The sequence below is a fragment of the Hermetia illucens genome, chromosome 1 (genome assembly GCF_905115235.1).
Source record: "Hermetia illucens chromosome 1, iHerIll2.2.curated.20191125, whole genome shotgun sequence".
Taxonomy (NCBI): Eukaryota; Metazoa; Arthropoda; class Insecta; order Diptera; family Stratiomyidae; genus Hermetia; species Hermetia illucens.
In genome coordinates, this window is record NC_051849.1 from 187,050,691 (window position 1) to 187,071,714 (window position 21,024).

Genomic DNA, 21,024 nt, shown 5'->3' on the forward strand with positions numbered 1-21,024 from the left:
TACAAACAAAACCTTAAAAAAGTCAAAAAAACGGCCTTCACACGGGATGACCCCCTTAAGGATAAGACCAAAATTGAAGATTACATAGTTACATTACAAGCGAATGAACCAAGAAATGTAAGACGCAACGTTAAAAAAATTTAATAGAGATGCAGAAAATAAACAGAAATGGTTCACGTTTTGGATATCTACTATTGCAATATATCTATTGTTAGTATTTGTCATTCTCTTCATTCTCAAAACGAATAGTATTTGTCTTTTAAAGCGTTATTTAAATTGCTTTATTTGGTTTCGAAAACATTTAAAAAACTGAATTAATTACGACTCTTTAATGAATTTTGGAAAAAAAAAATAAACTGATACCTGGGTAAGGACAAAATAAAACAAATCCAGTTGGTTCTAAAATAAAATATAATGGAATACAACAAAACAATATCTTTACATCGTCTTCCTTTATCACAATATCATACAGTTTTTCATATACATCCGAAGTTGTATTTTATAAAATATGCGGAAAGCAGATGATTTCCTTTAAAATAATCACTAAAATTAAAAAACAATGCATGCATATCTCTTTGATTAGGTGTTCTGTATCTATCCACACATTTACGCCTATAACCCAAGTTTTCTAAATCAACCGCAAAAGACTCAAAAGCATCGTACTCAAAAGGCAAAAAAGCAACTAAGCCGATTATCATTGGATCTAAAAGTAAAGCAAATCAATTGAAAAATATAATATCAATGAGAACTAATTAATTAATTAACTCATCGCGATTAATCAAATTAATTAGTTTCTTGCATTCAGTGTCATTCTATCATTCTGTTTAAGCTCTTCTTGTATATATCCTTATCAATACTTTCATAACGATACTACCTCTTTGCGGATTTTCTTTTTTCATATCTATTCTTTTTAGTGAACAGTCTTAACATTTTCACAAGAGACTTGCCTACGCTTCCATCTTCCTACTACCATCTATATGTGTCTATTTAGCTTGTCGTGCTTTGCTGATATTATATTTTTCCTGTTCGGAAAATTCTAGGATGCTTTCGATTGCATTTAAGTGACCTTGCGAATTCTCTTTATCCGTTAAGAAATAGTAAATAGCGCTTTTCAGAAACTGCAACGTAACTTCTGGATCGACACGGGTTTTATTCTGTTGTGCCTCCATCAGTCGGCGATAAATGGTCTAAAATATATAAAAAATTGAGTTAAGTTTATTGGGGATTTAGAATAATAAGCAACATGCAAAGCAAAATGAAACATTATGGATACCAAGAAATAAATATATATTAAATAAATTCCAAAGCAACCAACTCATAGGAGAAGCTTTTATCCTCTTTGTTTTGAAGCCTCTAATCAAATTCTTCTCAGTGGAACTACCGCATTCCTATTTGGTGAATTGAATCAGATCAAACTAAAACTTTTTTCAACTTAACCTTTATTGTCCTAGTTTACAAGTGTCCTCGCCATACACTCTACATTGCTTGCAGGGTCGTATGAAGGAAATGTCAGGCCCGGGACGAAAATCCTGCGGACCACACTTTGTTAAAGTTTCTTTATTTCACAACCTAGAGATAGGTTAGAGGTAAGTGTCGCTTTGATGCTACAGACCTTCAGAGGCACCTCTACAGGTTCCACATCCGTGGGTCCGACTTTTCTCGGGGCCGAAACATAAACTTCACCTTTTTTTCCAAGATAAAGTAAACTTGAAAGCCAATCAGTGAATGTGTTAAGGGGGAACCGCTGTATCTCCAATTGCGACTACTCTCAGAGAAATCAAACACGAGGAGATCGAGTCTCGGGTGGTATGGCGTGGGGGAAACCCCGTCACAGGCCGACCGTGGCATACGCTTCTAACTGCGTTCCATAGCAAATTAAACTAAGTTTATGTCGGGAAACATAAAGATTGGTCAAATCAACCTGCAGTATGCCAAAACCTCCTCATATCTGTGGGCAGACTTCTCCTGCATTTTCCTGGTGCAAGGGCCGTGCGTTCGATTTAAAAGAATCTGTGGCATTGGATCAGTAAATGGGGGCTAAAATCTTCCACGATGAAAGATCCATAAGACCGAGAGCTTGCGTCCTCATGTCAAGACGGTTAGGGGCAACCATGCTGAGACAGTTCTGTTCCCCGGAGCTAGTTACGGTCATTGCACAATACCAGATTAATGGCGAGATAAAAAGCATCATCATCATCATCAACGGCGCAACAACCGGTATCCGGTCTAGGCCTGCCTTAATAAGGAACTCCTGACATCCCGGTTTTGCGCCGAGATCCACCAATTCAATATCCCTAAAAGCTGTCTGGCGTCCTGACCTACGCCATCGCTCCATCTTACCATAAATATTGCCCTCATAAACTTTCCGGGCGGAATCATCCTCATCCATACGAATTAATTGACCCGTCCACCGTAACCTATTGAGCCGGATTTTATCCACAACCGGACGGTCATGGTATCGCTCATAGATTTCGTCATTGTGTAGGCTACGGAATCGTCCATCCTCATGTAGGGGACCAAAAATTATTCGGAGGATTCTTCTCTCGAACGCGGCCAAGAGTTCGCAATTTTTCTTGCTAAGAACCCAAGTTTCCGAGGAATACATGAGGACTGGCAAGATCATAGTCTTGCACAGTAAGAGCTTTGACCCTATGGTAAGACGTTTCGAGCGGAACAGTTTTTGTAAGCTGAAATAGGCTCTGTTGGCTGACAACAACCATGCGCGGATTTCATCATCGTAGCTGTTATCGGTTGTGATTTTCGATTCTAGATAGGAGAAATTGTCAACGGTCTCAAAGTTGTATTCTCCTATCCTTATTCTTCCTATTTGACCAGTGCGGTTTGATGTTGTTGATTGATTCGTCTTCGGTGCTGACGTTGCCACAATATATTTTGTCTTGCCTTCATTGATGTGCAGCCCAAGATCTCGCGCCGCTTGCTCGATCTGGATGAAGGCAGCTTGTACGTCTCGGGTGGTTCTTCCCAGCATCATAATTGCCTCTACTTATTTACCCTATGATTCTTTGTATCCTCCACAGACTCAAGAACTAAGGGATCTGGTAGCATATGAAGAATCAAGTGGTCTCGAACTCTTAATAGGTTGCGATGCGAATGCTCACCATATTGGGACAGTAGCAAATGCAATCCAAGAGGAGAGAAGCTATTTGATTTCATCACTTCAGCTGGTCTAATGAGAGTGAACGTAGGGTACGCTCCTACTTTCGTGGGACCGAGAAAAAGTGAAGTAATTGACCTAACAATCTGTACTTCAAAAGTGTTAACAGTTGTTTATAGACTGGCGTTTACTTGACGAAGTCTCACTGTCAAATCACCGATACAAATAGTTCGACCTGACTATTACACGCGAACGGTCTGTTTTATGAAGGAACCCTATGAAAACGGATTGGACGAAATTCAATGAATTTCTTGGCAATAAAGCGCAGCTGCCTAGGTAACAAAGAACTCCTTTGGCGCTTGAAGATGAATTGAAAACTCTGAATTGTACACTTTTAGAGTGCTATGAAGAGGCTTGCCCTATTTCCGGAGGCTAAAGCGGTAAAACGGTTTCTTGGTGGAACCGGTAACTGGAAAAACTTAAAAAATCAACAAGGCGACTTCTGAACTGTGCTTGTAAAAGCAACAAGAATGAAGATTAAACTCCCGGAACTTACAGCGTGACTATAAGAGACACGTTAAGTGTTCGAAACGAGACTCCTTTAGAGTGTATTGTGAGGAACTGGAAGGCGGAGGAGAGACTTCAAAGCTGTGCAGAGTCCTTGAAAGGGATGAGTCGGCCAAGTTGGAGTCTCTTAGAAAATCCGATGGTACTTTCATGAGCTCCAGACTGGAATCAGTGCAGATCCTCTTGGAAGTACTCCATCCGGGAGAACTGGTAAGATAAGTGGAAGGGGAGATTTGACGGTGCTTGCCACCCCTTTAACATGCAAGTGTTGCAAGGTGAACTGAAATACTGCCAAAGCGGTTGTTACCAATCAAAAGCTGAGAGCTGCCATACTGTCCTTTGAACACTTGGAAGCCCCTGGTATGGATGCTATCTATCCAACAATGCTAAGAAATATTTCTCCTACATGTCTTGCTTTGGGTTATGTGCCTACCTTTTGGTATAAGGTTAAGCTAGTCTTCATACCGAAGCCTGGGAGAGATGACTATTCTAATCCAAAGAACTTCAGACAGATCAGGTTGACTTCATTCTTGCTGAAAGATTTGGAGAGGCTGGTTGAGCGTCACATTTGTGGGAAGACGCTTAGATCGCACCCACTTAATGAACAGCAACATGCTTACCAACGTGGAAAGTCCTGTGAGTCTGCTCTTCATTCTTTAATTTCAAAGATAGAGGATACAACTCTGAAAGGTGAGTACGCGATGGGGGTGTTTATGAACATTGAAGAGGCATTTGACTGTGCGCCTTTCCAAAAACTTTGTGATGCCGCCAGAGCGCATGGTGTTGATGATACTTTAATTAAGTGGATCTATGCCATGCTAACGCAGGCTTACTATCATTTAACTCTCCGAAGAAGTGAAATATCTGGGAGTCACTCTAGATAAAAAGCTTTTTTGGAACAAAGATGTAGAGATAAAGTAGAAACGAGCTCTCGCAACCTATGGGCTGCGCAGACAGACATTTGCTTCGCCATGATTGCTATCATTACGCCGATGTTCGTATATGCATCCATAGTGTGGTGAGTTAAGGTGAGACAAAAAGGTGTTCACCGTAAACTAGCCTCATTGCAAATAACTGTGTGTTTGGGTGCCATGAGCACCACATTCGGCGTTGACATCACATCCTACTATTATTCTCAAGGCTTTATTTTGGCACATTGGTTAGCTCTGATGAATGTTCCACTGCGAACTTCTTCTGCCGATGTGGTATCGCCATCACATAGGTCGTTGACCAAAATAGCCTAGAAATCTTTTGAGACTACCATGCATACAACAACAGCTCAGCCTGTTGGAAGTTTAGGCCCCTGACAACCCCACCAACAACCCACGGTTCTTGTATGAAGTATACAAATGTCTTGCAGCTATTGATCTGACAACAAATAGGTGCAGTCGCCGCTTTACAACGCTGCAAATTTATTTTGGAAATATGGCACCTCATCTACGCTTTAGATAAAGATGCCAAGGGCTTCAATAGTTTTAGAAGCCGACACTTGTAACGTGACGGTCCCTAGCCCATAGTAGAGCCTGCAGCCCGATTGCTCCCGAACCTTCTTAAGATCGAGTTCGAGAACGCCAATAGTAAGTAAAGTTCCTGGCCCATCGGCTCTCTTTCCTGTTTTGTTGCCTAGCAGTATTCAGGTGGAGGTGTTGAGGTTATTCTGGACACCAAATTGTTTCAGAATCTCAGCACCATTACGCTCTTCTTCTGGGAGCCAGAGGAAGCAGTTTTTGAACGATTGCAGCTCAGAGATCCTTTTCAGGGTTAGTCGCGCACCCTCCCACATATCGTTGAGGGATGAGCAATACTGCCTGAGCCACTCGATAGGGGGAAACTTAAAGTATGTATTGCATTTTCCACGACTATCCAATAGGCGCAGAGTTGATTCTACTGACCACTGCCTTGCTAAGATATTGTATCTGGATTGTAAGCAAATTATGACTAATTCAAACCATGTAAAATGAATGAATAGAACTACAGAAGTATGAAGTAGAAAATTGGTCTTATTAAAAAGCTAGGAAGCTCTTCTCCGATTCGCCTGATTCTAAGGATTATCAACTGACGATTGTTAGAAAATGAGTTCTACTATTTCAACAAGTCCGTTACATATGTACGAGTATATGCAACTTAATAATAAAGAAGGTTTCAGTGATGAACCTGATAACGACGGTGTGTGAAGCTTCCATGCCCCGGAGGGCCCCAGGCGCGACAAGCCTTCTATGTACTGGTGGACAGCAAAACTTGCCGACCTACAGAGGGAGTGTCATAAGCTCTGCCGTTTGACACAACGTTTGCACGCCAACGAGGAGGCATATGCCATAAAGGCACAGTATAGACCAGCAAAAACGGGACTCCGCAGCGCTATAAATAAAAGCAAAGCTCGTGGCTGGCAGAACCTTGTTAACGAAGTGAATGAGGACCCGTGGGGACTTGGCTATAAGCTTGTCACCCGGAAAATCGGGGCTCTGTGGAGGCCCTGCATACTAAGTATCGACCAGATGGACCCCATTGTGCGGGCATTGTTCGCCGGACACCCTGTACGGGGTGATGTAAATAGCGCGGAAATCGTTGAGGATTGCCCCCTTTTCACAATGTGAGAGCTCGAAGAAGCGGTTCTCACTATCAAAAAGAGGAAAGCGCCAGGCCCTGATGGCATCCCGGCGGAAGTTTACAAACTGGTGTTCCGCCAGCGGCCAGAATTGCTGCTTGAAGTGTTCAACGCTTGCTTGAAGGAGGGCATTTTTCCTTGCCGCTAGAAAGTGGCCAGACTCGCGTTAATCAGTAAGGATAAAGGAGACACGGAGCTCCCGTCTGCATACCGACCGCTGTGTATGCTTGACACGGCCGGAAAAGTGCTCGAGAAGCTCATCAGGAGTAGACTCGCTGAAGCGATCCCCGCTGCCGGGAGCTTATCCCAAGGCAGTTCGTGTTCAGAACAGGGAGATCTACAGTGGATGCTGTTATGGAGGTCGTAGATGCGATTTATCGAGCCGAGGCACACAGCCGCCGATTTCGACGGATAGTGCTCCTCATAACGCTCTATGTCAGAAATGCCTTCCATTCCGTAAAATGGACAGAAACGGAACGACTCCTACGCCCGAAGGGTCGCGCCTGGTCGGTTATGCAGACGACGTTGCGGCACTTATTGCCGGACTCACCCTCGAACAGGCGCAAAGCAGACTTGTCATATTGATGTGACGGGTAAACGGATGGATGACTGCTCACGGTTTCAGCCTTGTGCTGGAAAAAACCGAAGTAGTCATCTTGACTAGAAGGAGAATCCCGACCCTGCGTCACATATCGACCGGCGAGTTGACTATAGAGTCAAAACCAGCGGTTAAATACCTTCCAGAGGCGGGGAGCTTTGCGGGTGGCGTCTGGTTATCGCACCGTCTTCGAACCGGCTGTGATGGTAACCGAGGGAGTGATTCCCGTTGCGTGAAAACTTAAGAGAGTTGGTTGCCGTCAACCCACCCTTACCGAGTGGCAACTTTCTTGGCAAAATGAGCCAAGGGACAGATGGACTACACGACTCATCGACAGATTGGACCCATGGTTGAACAAAACGCACGTTGAGATTAATTACTTCCTCACCCAACTTCTAAGTGGACATGTAGGTTTTCAGTCTTACCTGCACAGGATCGGGAAGGCGTTATCTCCTAATTGTCTGTTCTGCGATGGAGTGGCGGACGACGCTGAACACACTTTTTTCTCTTGCGAGAGGTGGAACGGCTTTCGTCAGCAGCTTTATGCAGACACAGAGGAGCTCTCTCCAGACAGTATTGTCAGAGAAATGCTGAAGAGCGCTGGCAGCTGGAATTGTATTACGCATTATGTTCGGGCGCTTCTTATTGCGAAGAAGATTGAACTCGAGTGGCGGAGGGATCGGACGGCAAGGGATTTCCTGAACTGACAACTCGCTTCCTCCCCTCCCCTCCCGTTGGTGAAAGGAATTCCCTGACTTGAAGCTGGGAGAACGGGAGGGCTAGCCCGAAGTAATGTGTCAAACGGTTGCAGGCTAGTTCTCTGATGACAGGGAGGTGTTTAGTTGGTAGTCCGCCAGCGTGCTGTTGCGGGAGTCCAACACTCTGTGCGTAAACGCATTCACCTACCCTACTCCAAAAGAAAAATCATAAAGAAGGTAACTGGTGAAGAACTTTCCAGGGAGATCAGGTTACAGCTTCACCTAGATCTGAAAGTCGCTGGTGGATCTAGCAGGGAAGTGTTTTTTAGGTTACATTGTTGCATGTGCTTTTGGGCCAAGGTCAACGAAGTTAATACATGCATTAAGGCACTCGCCTTTCTTGTCAGAGAAAACTACTTTTTTTGGGATTATGTTTGTAAAACTCTAAGATAAATACGATGTCTTTTCAGGATCATGCAAATTTAAGTATAATAATTGCAACATAGTCATGGACTAGTAGACTGGACTACAGTAGACTTCAATAATATATAATAATAATCAATAGCAAAGCGCAGAATATTTTAGTATATTTTTAGTCAGATCGTGTTATCAAAAAATTAAGGAAATCATTAAGTCAAGGCTATTGGAGTACCATTCCTACTCCAACCAAAAGATACTAAAGATACTATAATTATTCCGGCCGATACCGATACAAAGAATAGTTTTATATTTTTTTCTTGGTAAATCATTGACTTATTATTATAGATACCACATGCATATTTACAAAAACCAAATGATATATTTACAATGTAGATTCCAATAAAAAGCTTGAAAGCAACAAAAAGCGATACAAGTGCAGCGGCCAACGACTAAGGTGGAAAACTTAAGATAGAGCTATAGAAAGCTATAATTCTACGATTTCCTAACCGCAAACGATATATCCAATAATTTGATACTTTGTTAAGAACTCATGTGTTCAAAACCATATTGTATTGTTCAAATAATAAGCAAGAAAACGTAAGCCAGTTCAGGTGCATAATTAAGGCCATGGTGTCTTGACTCAAGTGCAACATTGTGAATAGCAAAAACAAGTAAAATTTATAGCAAATTAAGAATGTAAAGAACTGAATTTGTTTGTCTATTTGAAAAGATACTTTTGTTTGATTCTAAGCTTGCAGGCTTTGATTGTTTTGTGTTGTAAGTGTACAAACCTTCCTTGCGCCAAGTACCCACAATGAAATTGCTTCTTTTGCGGTTAGAAGAGAGCTGCCACTTTCTGATCTACAATTCGATGCCTAAAAGAGTTTTGAGAGGAATAGTTTTGTTTCATTCATTCACAATTATAAATCGATTTCATATTGATAAATTTATATTATATTAAGGCAAAAAGAACAACTACTTTTACAAGTTTTTTTTAACATAATTGAAACGTATCAAATCAATCAATTGAAAGCTATTATGCATTCTGAATGTTGTTTTTCATGCACAAATAATAATTGTGCCACGTTTTAATTCAACTTACGATACATTGATTTTTCCTATAGTGGCACTACAATAAACTTTATTCAAGTATTTCTAACAGAATATTTTCCATAGAATTTATTATTACACAATTGTTCATTTAATAACTACATGCAGGCATGCTTCCCTTGCAAATTAAGAAAGTCTAACTGTTCACTAACGGACTTTTTCTTGTCTTGATTTTGTATTTGCTAGTGAAGGGGTGCATTGGAATATCTAATCAGGAAATTACTATTTGCGGACTTAGAGCTCCTCAAACCATTTGGAACTTAAATTGGTCATCGATCTGTTGTGATCCTGTTGGAGTATCCGCTCAATTATAAAGTAACGTATAGCACTGAAGAAAATTATGTGCCCCAATAAATCTTCCTGTCTTTTTAGAAAATTAACAATTCCGAATATCAATTTGCCGTTGTTTGGAGCAGAGATATGTATATAGTGGGAGCCATTCACTTTTTATTTCGTATAAAGAAACCTTTCTTTATAAGTTTCAAATTTTAAAACTTTTGCGATACTACGGATACTTTCTAACTGAATAGCAACTAAATAACGAAAAAGATACAAAAATATAAAATGAAAACTACAGTCTAGCGTGATATACACTAGCGACGAATCCATTTTAGAAAATGTGGAGTTTGAATATGCTCTACTCATATACTCATATATATTATGTACAATTAAACTCAGTTTAGAAAACTATAAATAGTGTCAACGTGCTTTAAGATAAAACTAAATCTACTCCAAAATATCACAGATCAGTGCTGAAAGAAATGGGAGCTTGAAATCTCTGGTGTGACATATTATGTTCTTTCGTGAACTGAAAAGCTATTTATAGATTGTGGTCTAGAAAGGATTACTCTTTTGAAAATTGAAAGAAAAAAATTATTATATTTGAAGACACTTAATTTCTTTCAATGTAGATTTTTGGAAAACTATTTTCTCAATTGCCGCAAAGTAGTTACATTATTGAAGCATACTATGCCTTTAAAGTGTTCCAATTACAAAAAAACAAGTCTGGAAACCGGAAGCTTGACGCTTCAGGTATAAAAGGTTTTGGTTTCCCTGTATGTGGAGCATAACGTAGTTCTCCATTGGCTGATGGCATTCCACAACTGGTGTTCTTTGTGATCGACGTATCAGCGCGCATCCCAAATCTAAAATTTACTGCAATGTCGTCCGTCTGCCGCTCTCTATAGTTCTGAGTGTTGGCCGACTATAAAAGACAATGAATGGCGTCTTGCGGTAATGGGGACGAAGATGTTGCATTCCAGTGGTAGTGTGACACGTTTTGACCACGTCTGAAATGAGAATATCCGTAATCGATATGGGTTTGCATCGATCATGGAAAAACTGCGAGAGAAGTGTTTTCGATGGTGTGGTCACGTAATTCACGCTAACGAAAATTCAATAACCAGTATTGGTCAGAACATCGAAGTCAATGGTAAGCAACCAAAAAGCCGGCCAAAACAATGTGGCTTGATACACTGGATGGGGATTTACATCCTGATCAGGCATTTGATAAATTAAAATGACGAAACCGATCACCACGAGCCGACCCCGCTTGTGAACTGAAGGCTGAAGAAAAAGAAAAAGATGTGAGGAGCGACGAGTGCACGACAGCTCCGTGTCACATAGCTTAAAATTCCATTGTCCTCTATTTTCTAGATAGCGTTTTAAATAAATCATTTGATGGAAAGCGCTGTATTGATAATAGTAAACCTCATACGCTTCACACTATGAGTTTAATATTATTACCAAATGCCAAGGATTTAACCTTGAACTGCTATAGCTTTGGCGTTAATGGCCAGACTTCCACAAAATTTAGCACGTATATGGGAAACATTGTCCTCTATGCTGGTACAAAAATCCTAGGATGAATTTAACGGGGGTTTTTCAGAAAATTTCTAAAAAGTAGTAATACACTATTAGTAAGTTTATTTGAGCAGATATCGGAATGGGACATATTTTGAGGACAAAATTTCGTCTAAGCGCACCACCCTGATATTTTTCGGATTTTTAGGTTGGGTAGTTTCCGAAAATGAGTCCTGTTTCACTTTAAGTGCGTACATTTTGACTCGTTACTCACGCACTTTGCAACTCACGCCAAAACTAATGTCAGTTTCGGAAAATACAAATGGAGACCTTTCATTTGATATCCTACACGACTATATCCGATGAAAAAAAATTTTGAGTCCCCCTTTGCATGTATGGGGAGCCCTCCTTTAAACTCCACCTAAATTTATGCCACTCACTGTATGCGTCGGATTTCACAGTTCCCATCCGTCCACCAAATTTCGTTTGGATCGGTTTAGCCGTTTTGGAGAAAAATGAGTGTGACAGACAAACAGACAGACATTGAATCGATTTTAATAAGATTTTGTTTTACACAAAACCTTAAAGAGCAAGGTTTTCAGTGACGGGTCATTACAATCATCAACAACCGGTATGTGGCCTGCCTAGTCGATATCCCTGAAAGCTGTCTGGTATCATGAGCTACGCCATCGATTTATCTGAGGCAGGGTATGCCACGCATCCTTCTTCTTTTTCTACCATAGATATTGCGTTTATAGAATTTCCGGGTTCGATAATCCTCAACCAAACGGATTTAGTGACTCGTCCACCGCTCATAGATTTTTCTTGCTACGACCCCAACTCTGCGAGGTATACATGAGGACTGGTAATAACATTGTCTTGTACAGTAAGAGCTTTGACCCTGTGATGAGACGTTTGGAGCAGAACTCTTTTTGCAAGATTACATAGACTCTGCTGGCAGCCAAAAACCGTGTGCGGATTTCATCGTCATAGCGTTTATCTGTTGTGATTTTCGACTCTAGTTAGGATAAATTATCAATGCTTTCAAAGTTATATTCTGCTATCTTATCTATCGTTTTCAGTTGACTAGTGATGGGTGATCGCCTTATGCCTATGGGCAGAATACTGAAGACGTTCATCAATTTATCTAACTAGGAAGTTTCGTTTCTGCCGAAGGCTACATTTGCCATTCCTCTTTTGTCCAAAATATGGCAAAGCATATGTACTACAATCTGCGCCAGGATAATCCGCAAAATACTAAATTCGTTACTTCATTTGGAGGCTCAATCGGGATCGCGGCGCTTGAACAACAGAATAACAAGCGGTAAGTATCATCGAAACACAAAAGGAACTGGAGATGTCAAATTAATAGCTGTGCTACCCCAGCTGGTTGGAGCATCAATGTTAGAAATGGACTGATTTTTCTCTGATGACAATGATGCAAACCAAAATCTCGGAAGCAGAGAAGCTATCGGCACAGAAGACGCTGGAGTACATAGTAGCAGATTGACAACGCTATCGTCAGCGAAGCCGCCAAGGACACCACTTATATTACGAACCGAATACCAAATGCACTCAATTGAGATAGATGTCAACCGGGGAAGGAAACCTTTAAAGAATCTCTCAGGATTTGTATTCATAGAACGTTTCCGAAGTCAATCTTACGGAAACCTTTTCAATAATATATAGATCACAGATTAGCCTGAGATACAAATTCTTCCGTAAGCTAAGGTAGAGAAGTGTAAGCTGAGATTTTGTGTGTCAAGGGGGAGACTCTAATAAAGTGACTGAATGGTGGATTCTCTAAGTTTGGCTCGGATTTATCATTGATCCGCTTTTGTTGCCCTGTCTAAAATTTGGAACTGCGGTTACTTCAACACCAAGATCAAGCTGAGTTTGTTCTGTGCTAGTGTTCTTTCTGTGTTGCTATATAGGAGTAGCACATCGAAAGGAAACTTCCCTGTTACCCAAAAGCTCTTAGCTTTCGTCAATACCTCTCTGTATCGTATCATCGGAGTGCGCTGGCCTAGCACTATCTCAAACGAGCAACTTAGTCGACGAACACACCTGCCACTCACTATAATTTTAAGACAGAAATGGCTCTCCACTGGCACATTTTAAGGAGGGGCGCCAATTACATTGCGGGTCACGTCATGCAGTGGAATCAACTCTCCCAAAATGGCCGACATTTTCACCACGCTCCAAAGGCACTTGACGCAGAATAGGAGAAGAGGAATGCGAGCGTCTCGAAAAGTCACGTTGAAGCGCATTTCAGCTAACTACGAACGATGGCGCGTAGGTGTGGTTCACGCGCTATACCCCATCAAGGGGTAAATGGCAACCAAATATATATATAAAATTATACGATTTCCCCGAAATCGCATAATTAATCCAATTTTGTTAAAGACTCTCTATTTCGGGCTTCTGAGAAAACTTCAGACCCGAGACTAATCCCTCGTTCTCCCTCGCCCCTCTCAACGGGCTTTTAGATACCGATATTGATTTTATATTCATATGTGTCGACGAGTACGTAAAATAGCACATCAGCGCTACAAGATTGAAAAATTGTGCCCAAAGAACAGCCAGTTCGAACGTGTGATAGCCCTTATGAAATTAGGCTGCCCTTCAATAATAATATTGACAGGACAGATAGGACAAGGACAATCGAAAACACTTGTGACCACTGCTAGTGAATTATGGATTTTTAAGCATGATGCTAAGGGGAGGAAGATAATGTCTCATGCCATACGGCTATCTTCGTCACGGATTTTTTTTCTATTTCACAGACCCCTATTTCAGCTTTTGCAATTTCTTTTCACCAGGGTAAAAAGATATTTTAAAAGGATATCATTTTAAACCAAGAGAAGAGAGAGAAGAGAAGAGAACATTAAAAGGAATGTGGCAGAAATTCTGGAGATTATACTCGTTGAAGCCTTCCAATGCTGATATCAAAACTGCAAAAAATCACTTCACCAATTGATAATTGTTCAACAAAGGAGCTATATTGGTAGGTATCAGTGATTGCTCCAAATAGCGGAAGTATTGCTGTAGTGCACCGTTTCGATGCCACAAACTGCTAAGGCCATGACTTAGTCCAGTCGGCTCGGATCTTCAGTGCCAGCCCGTAGCATTCACGAAGGAAAGAAACTTTTCCACCCTGTAGCTAGAGATCTCTTTGAGGTTCTCAAAGAATGGTTTCCTTAGTATCCGTAGCCTGACTCTAGCTAGAGTTGCGCAATCGCAAAGGAAGTACCTGAGGGTTTCCTCCTCTCCGCCGTAGCTTCGGCAATGCGTTGCAGGGTATGCAGATTCTGGTGGCATGGTCTCTTATTGGCCACTACCCCGTGCAGACCACCGTAATCTTGTAAAAACGCCGATATAATTTCAAAAAAACATTGTTTTTAAAGCGATTGTGGAGATGCCAATTTATGCAGCTTAAAGTTGAGTATTTCGAGCATCGATTCAACACTTTTCAGTCGTTCGAGGGTAAAAACGAATAATAACCAATTATCCAAAACAAGTGATAAGATCACGAACCAGAGGTTTCGGGATGGAACCAAAACCACCTGTAGCTATGGCATTCTCTGTTCACTTCATGACCAAAAGGCTCACAATTTTCTTTCACCATCACATACATTATAGACTACGAACTTTATCACTGCTTCAGAATACCTGTGAATTATATTTTCATCCATAAGCAGCGGGTATTGGATTCTGATACCTAACTATCGTTAATTTATCACATTTTTTACGACCTTTTGGGACTTTTGACAAAGTAGAAACTCAACCTAACTCGATGACAATTTCTGCGCTGTGATAGTGCGTTGCCAAGATGAGGCGTTGCGGTCAGAGGAAACCATAAACGATCCAACAAAACGACGGACGCTTTCCCATGACGTGGACTAGCTAGATGCTATCAAATGTGAAAAAAATACCACAAATGGATAGATCGATGAATGCGATAAATCACAAATGAAAACATTGACAGTACGGAATATACCATAGGTGAACGAGTATATCTACGTGAGCTGGTGTGTGATGATTACTGTGATATTATGGAAAACACCAAAATTACTTAATGTGCGCCAAACTAACGCCGCAGTACGTTCAATAACTAAACTAGCAAACAAAGCTACTAACACAAACAACTAAAAGATATTATGATAAAATGTGTATATTTCCTTACCCTGATATTTTCCAATTCATCCTGTGTGTTTTGCAGTTGCTGTAATAGTTCTGGCACCGAAACTCGGCTTGGTGCCCGATGTGCAAATTCCAGAACCTGTTCACCAATTTTATTTTTCAAAACAGCGCCCCAATCCCAAGATGTAAAGCAATCAAATAAAATAATCCATGCAGCAATAGAAAAAAAAGATGAAAAAGAAAACGATATACGATTAGTTCTAACATCACATACTACGGTATAGAAAGATCGAATAGTACTTGTTCGGCATGAGCCATTCTCTCTGCTTCTTGTCCTTTTGTGTACATGTGAAGATACATCTTCTTCTGCTTCTCCTCGTGCTCTTGAAGACGCCTCTGTAGATCCTCCAGTTGCTTCTCCAATTCACGGATTCGCTCTTTAGCTTGTTCATAGTCAGGCACAATATCTGCGTATCTTGTGTTGCATTCCGCCAGCTTTTGCAACAGAGCCTCAACTTTATCATTGTGTGATCGCTTCAGTTCACTAGTGGATGCATCATGCATGCGAATCAAATCTTCGATTCGTTTCTCATAGAGTTGAATCAGCTCCTGACGCTGCTGATCATCACTGGTGGTTGACTGAGTATCACTACCGCAAGCACGATCATGTGTCTGAACGAATGAGTCTTTTGAATGAACGGACGATGTTGTGAGATCCTCGAAATGCCCAGAGTCAGCAAAGGAACTTTGCATCTCGGAGTTAGAAATTTTATCCATAAATTGGACTTGATGAATACCATGCTGGTGGAGGACATGTCGTGGACTCGCTTTCATTCCTTCGTCTATCATGTCGACTATCGGAGAAACATCCTGTGATGTTTTCAGTTCTGTTGTTGCTTCGCGAACAGTCACAGCATCACTTGAATTTGAACGGTCTTCCGGTGAACTTAGTGATGCTTTGAATAGACGCAATTCTACAACTTCCCGAGTTAGTCGAAGTATTTCGTTATCCTTTCGTTCGAGATCATGACGAGCTTGTGTGAGAAGTTCTTTCAGACGTCGTAGTTGACGTTGAGCTCGTTGTGTTGGCGTTAGGTAATCTTCTCCAACTTGTCCAGCATAGGATGAACAATGAACAACATATTTCATTTTACGACCACTGAATGTGGTGCCATTCCTATAATGAAAATTGATACATTACTAACTGCATGTGATTTGATCGGATAATAATATTAAAACTAGTTTTTCTTTTCTGGTGCAATGCAATGTGAGCCATTTTCGCTTAATCAAATATATGTATATAGTTTCCTGGTGGTAACTGGAGACTGTAAGGAGAACAGTCGAGTTCCGCGCATAACATATCTTCTCCTACTCAAAAATAATGAAAAAAATCTAATTCTCTGCAGCAAAGCAGACGTAAGTCAAGAACTGAGGCCCTCCTCTTGCTGGGAACTACTGTGCTATCTCTCCCATCTCCTCTTGCTCCAAAATCCTCGAGAGATATATCTACGACTGGCCGATCGCGCACTTCGGTCACCTCATTGTGAAAGTGCAGCATGGTTTCGTGAAACATCGATCTACTGCTTCAAACTTTCCTAAATGTCTTAATTCACGATAGAAGATACACGCTGTTTGGACTGATTCCTACAAAGCCTTCGATACGGTTGGCACAATATTTTTCTCTCCAAACTCTTTCTACTCAACTTCCTTCTATTATCTGTTGGCTTTCCTCTTACCTCTCATACCGTTCCTGGAGAGTTTCTCTTTATTGCTACTGATTTCGTTCCTTCTCTCCATCATCCTTCATCATCATCCCTCCATCCTCACCTACCCATGTTTGCTTCACGTAGATGATCTTAAATTATTTGCTTCTGTTTCGCCTCCGCTGGTACAGTCCAGTCCTCTTGTAGTCCAACCTTGATACTTTGATCCGTTGGTGCTCGTTTAACCAGCTGATACTGAATGTCAGCAAATACGGCATCCTTTTCTTACTCTCCTGGTGGACAATCCTTTTCACTACTGACCTCCTTTGAAGACCTGCGTGTAACCCAGGATGAAAAAACTTCGTTTCAATTCCCACTTCATTGGCATCATCAACAGCATTTCCAAAATGTCTGGTTTTATACTATGTTCTGCTTCGACTTTACGTCAATCCAGCCCTCCTTAACGCTCTTCAAGTCCGTTGTTAGAAACATTCTTGAATATTGCTGTGCAGCCTGGTCCCCCTTCAGTCACGGCTCTGTACCCCCAACTTCCCTTCCCCGTAACAACGTTGCTTCTCCCTTGATATTTGTATCCTTTTCTAACTCTGTAATCGTCTGATAGATTGCTCTGCTAACTCCGATATTATTTTCCGCATCGCATCTCATAGACCACGTAGTGCGGACATTTTTGAAGTCCTCTTCGCGGAGTATACCGTCCCTACAGTGCCATACAGCCTGGGTCCTTTTGCTCTGCCTCCCTCCTTAGTTTGAAGGATAAGTAAAACCACTTACTTGCCTCTCCTTCTGAGGACAATATGTAACTAGAAATTCATTTCCTGTGTATTCTCATTAAATAAATAAATAAATGCTGAGATCAATAGTGAAGACATTCTTCCCGCAAAGATCGAGCACCCACAGCAGCCAACTCAGAGAAGATACCCTGCATCACAGAGGATGAATTGTTTAAAGTATTCAAGGAAATAAGCGACAAGAAAGTGCTGGGACCTGATGGGCCTACACGAGCCCAGAAGTGCTTATTCCATATAAAAAGGCTTCAATGAACAAACGACTAGATCTCTCATCATACCGCCCAGGTCTTCTGGATACTTGGCTCTCATAGGATGCCTATACGCATCGTTAGCTGCTTTCTGTTTCACCTTCAAATGAATAGGGGGTAGATTTAGAATAGCTTCGAGTGCCCCGGTCGGTGTACTACTCATTGCTCCAGTAATACTTAAGCAAGCGAGCCTCTGAATCTGCGTCAGCAACTTCCTATTGTTAGCCAAGTTCAGTTTTCGCTATTAGACGATGCATGCATACATCAAAATGGATGTATTCATCCAATGAATCCGTTTTGGTGAAAGACCCTAGGTATTACCTATCGCAGCCCTGCAGCACCAGAGCAATCCGCAGGATTTCTGGTATTGTTCCTGGATATAGTGCTTCCACATTAGCGCGAAATCGAAATGTACTCCTAAATATTTGATTGTTTGTATCAGCTGGCTTTCCGCTCCTGATGTGGTGGGTTGCTACCCAATTGACGATCCTAGTGAACATCACTAATCCAGCCTTCCTAGCGTTCACTGTGAGTCCTTTACGGAAGTACCAACTGTGGATTACATGCAGCGTTGCATTCATCCATTATGACGGCTAGATCTTCCACAAATACTTGTACAAAGATCTTTGTGCCTCCCAAGAGCCATAGAAACGTGTCGATAACCTGGAACCAAAACAGAAGGGAGAGAATCCCTCCCTGTAAGCAACTCCCAAGGCATCCTGCCTCAATAGACTTCTTTTCCACCAATATGTGGATCCTTCTCCAGTTTAGCATGCGAAGAATCCAAGTGATTAACAGTGGATCTGGTAGGCATATTGCCAATAGTGAAGTGGCCAACTAGGGATGTATGTATCCCTTAGCAGAAAGGGAACTAGACTAATCAGTGGGAAGCTTTTTGCATCCATGTAGGTTGGGTTCCCTAGTTCGAAAATAAATATCACCTTCACATCACGCCCGTCAGTTGGAATATAAGCATGTACTAAGCAATTACGGTATATATTCCGAATTTGTAGATCCAGGGCATCCATTTCCTCTATTACTAGGGCAGGAATAATGCCCAATAAGCTTAGATAACCCAGCTGCTGGCTACGTGCAAGGATACGCTTCAGCTTTGAGGTTGCCTCAGCAGACCTGGTCTTTTCGCAAAAGCGTCTCCATGATGATCGTTTAGCGGACCTTATGCTTAAGCCTCTATGTACCGATTCCAGCCAGCGGCTAAATCAGCCTTTAGAGCTTTATACTACGGAAAGGAGTGAAGGGGGAACATTTGTATACACTTAGCCGAGGTTCCTTAGGGTACCGGATCTACTCTTGCGGAACATCCTATATAGGGGAGTCTTACGTCCGCCGCTATCAGAATGAATGCTTTGTTGTGGCGAAGTGCATCCATAATAGTGGAACAGTAGCGAATTTGGCAATCTGGTAGATCCACGGTTGACTCCCTGTGGATCACAAAATAAAATTCGTACTAATAACAAATTAAAAGAGCCTGAATTACATCGAAATACAAGTTGGAGACGAGACGATAAGAAGCAAAGAGGCATTCGAATACTTAGGTGTAATGTTTGGTGATAAACTAACATTGGAAGTGCATATGCAATACATAGAAAACCGGCCTTTCAAATGCTAACAAATATCAATGGACTCAGATACGCCAGGAAAATACTGCTCTCTTGAGTTATTAACAACAATGGATCAAAACAGAATAAGAGTATCATAATTACACAAGAGGGCTTATGTGCCCTGAGAGTAATTAGTAGCGTTAAAATGATGTCGAATGACTCACAGTAGTGATTGAGTGATTCGTTCATTCCGATGCGTTGGTCTGCACCGGATCCTGAAACTAACTAAACGAGGGAATTCGTATGACCTATCGAAATACCATCATGCGATCTAAACCTAAAAAGTAAATTAAAAGAAATAATGGTTCAACCGCGCGAGTTTGTGCAAAAGGGGGGGGAGTGGTAAATTTGTACGGTGTCGGAATTGCATATAATAACTCCACACTTGATCTCACAGGTACAATCATCAAGAAATTCGGGTCTGATCGACCTCCCCGAAAACGTAAGAAAACAGCACAGCAGTAAGGAAACTGCCTCCGGGGAGCTCGTTTTTACAAGGTACCTGTATAGAAATATCAATGAAAAAAGGGATAATAGAGTGGAGGCGTCAAATTTTTAGCCCCTCCCGATCGGAATCAGCTGATTTTGGGTATGCACTCAGAAAAGAAATTCAGGACCCATGAGAAGATATTGTATTTATGCGAATTGCATGCGAATCTATGACACACAAAGCTTTTCTATTTCTCCCAAGTTATAATAATCACAGCCCATTAAGACAAGTTCTTTTCAATTTGTGCTTTCTTTGAAAATACCTTCAGCTTAGCAAACATTCAAATTTCCCTAAGAAGAGATAGAACTGATCCTCGATCATTGTCTTAGGGGTTTTGGCAAATACATTGGTCAATGCTTGATCTGGAACTGTCAGTGAGATTTTTCTTCCTTTTAGGGATCAATACTATACGAATGGCTCTGTAGTATGATGGCACTGATTTCTGCAATCACAGAGAGTTTAAGGATTCTAACAGTTGCATACATGTTGTCTCATTGTATAATAGATGTTGTGGTATGTTTGTAGAGTACTTTCATGAATTTGACTCTGTATTCGTCATTCCGGAGGGATATTTGCTCCTATAAGCTCAGAAGTTTTATAGGAGGGGCTATTTCTTCAACTTTGGTATTCCAAGGCAAGCACTTAGTCTAGTAGACTTTTTGATTCCATTCTGCCGAAGTTTTCTTTTATAAGTGACAGCTCGGGCTAAAGAGTGGCGTCAAAAACTTTGTAGGGTCGTTGTTTTTCAACAAAAAACCGGGTTTGGGGATATGATAGGCATGTAGGCGTGTAATCAAAAATTATTGTTTCCGTGGTCGATGGAAGAAAATTTTCCGTGTTAGCCGTGTTTCTTCTATTCAGTCGTTGAACTTTAACAACCTTTACTGAGGGAGGGGATGCAAATCCTTTTAATACATAATTCTATGGAGGCTTTTATGCCCTTCTCTTTCACTTCTTAGTTAGTCATGAAATCATTGACACGAAAACATGAGATTCTAATCCGAATATCCTTTGGACAAAAAATGTTGTCGACGAAAACAAACCCTTTTTTGAAAAGCTATTACCGCTTAAGTGAAGTATTGTAGCGAATGAA

The 21,024-nt window shown here is 41.2% G+C and overlaps 1 protein-coding gene across 6 annotated transcripts in view; it reads right to left on the reverse strand.

Moving 5' to 3' along the window:
- Positions 1-392: 392 nt before the first annotated feature.
- LOC119654770 (uncharacterized protein DDB_G0280205) overlaps positions 393-21,024 on the reverse strand; it is a 110,590-nt gene continuing 89,958 nt past the window's right edge. For 5 of the 6 annotated variants that reach the window (XM_038060315.1, XM_038060323.1, XM_038060339.1 and 2 more), the window contains 4 exons: positions 15,360-16,236; positions 15,103-15,198; positions 8,795-8,878; positions 393-1,187 (listed from right to left, as the gene is read on the reverse strand). In XM_038060315.1, coding sequence (XP_037916243.1) covers positions 984-1,187; positions 8,795-8,878; positions 15,103-15,198; positions 15,360-16,236 — 1,261 coding nt within the window. In that variant the 3' untranslated portion in view covers positions 393-983. The remainder of the gene's footprint in view (positions 1,188-8,794; positions 8,879-15,102; positions 15,199-15,359; positions 16,237-21,024) is intronic. The other variant, XM_038060347.1, reaches the window with a different exon arrangement.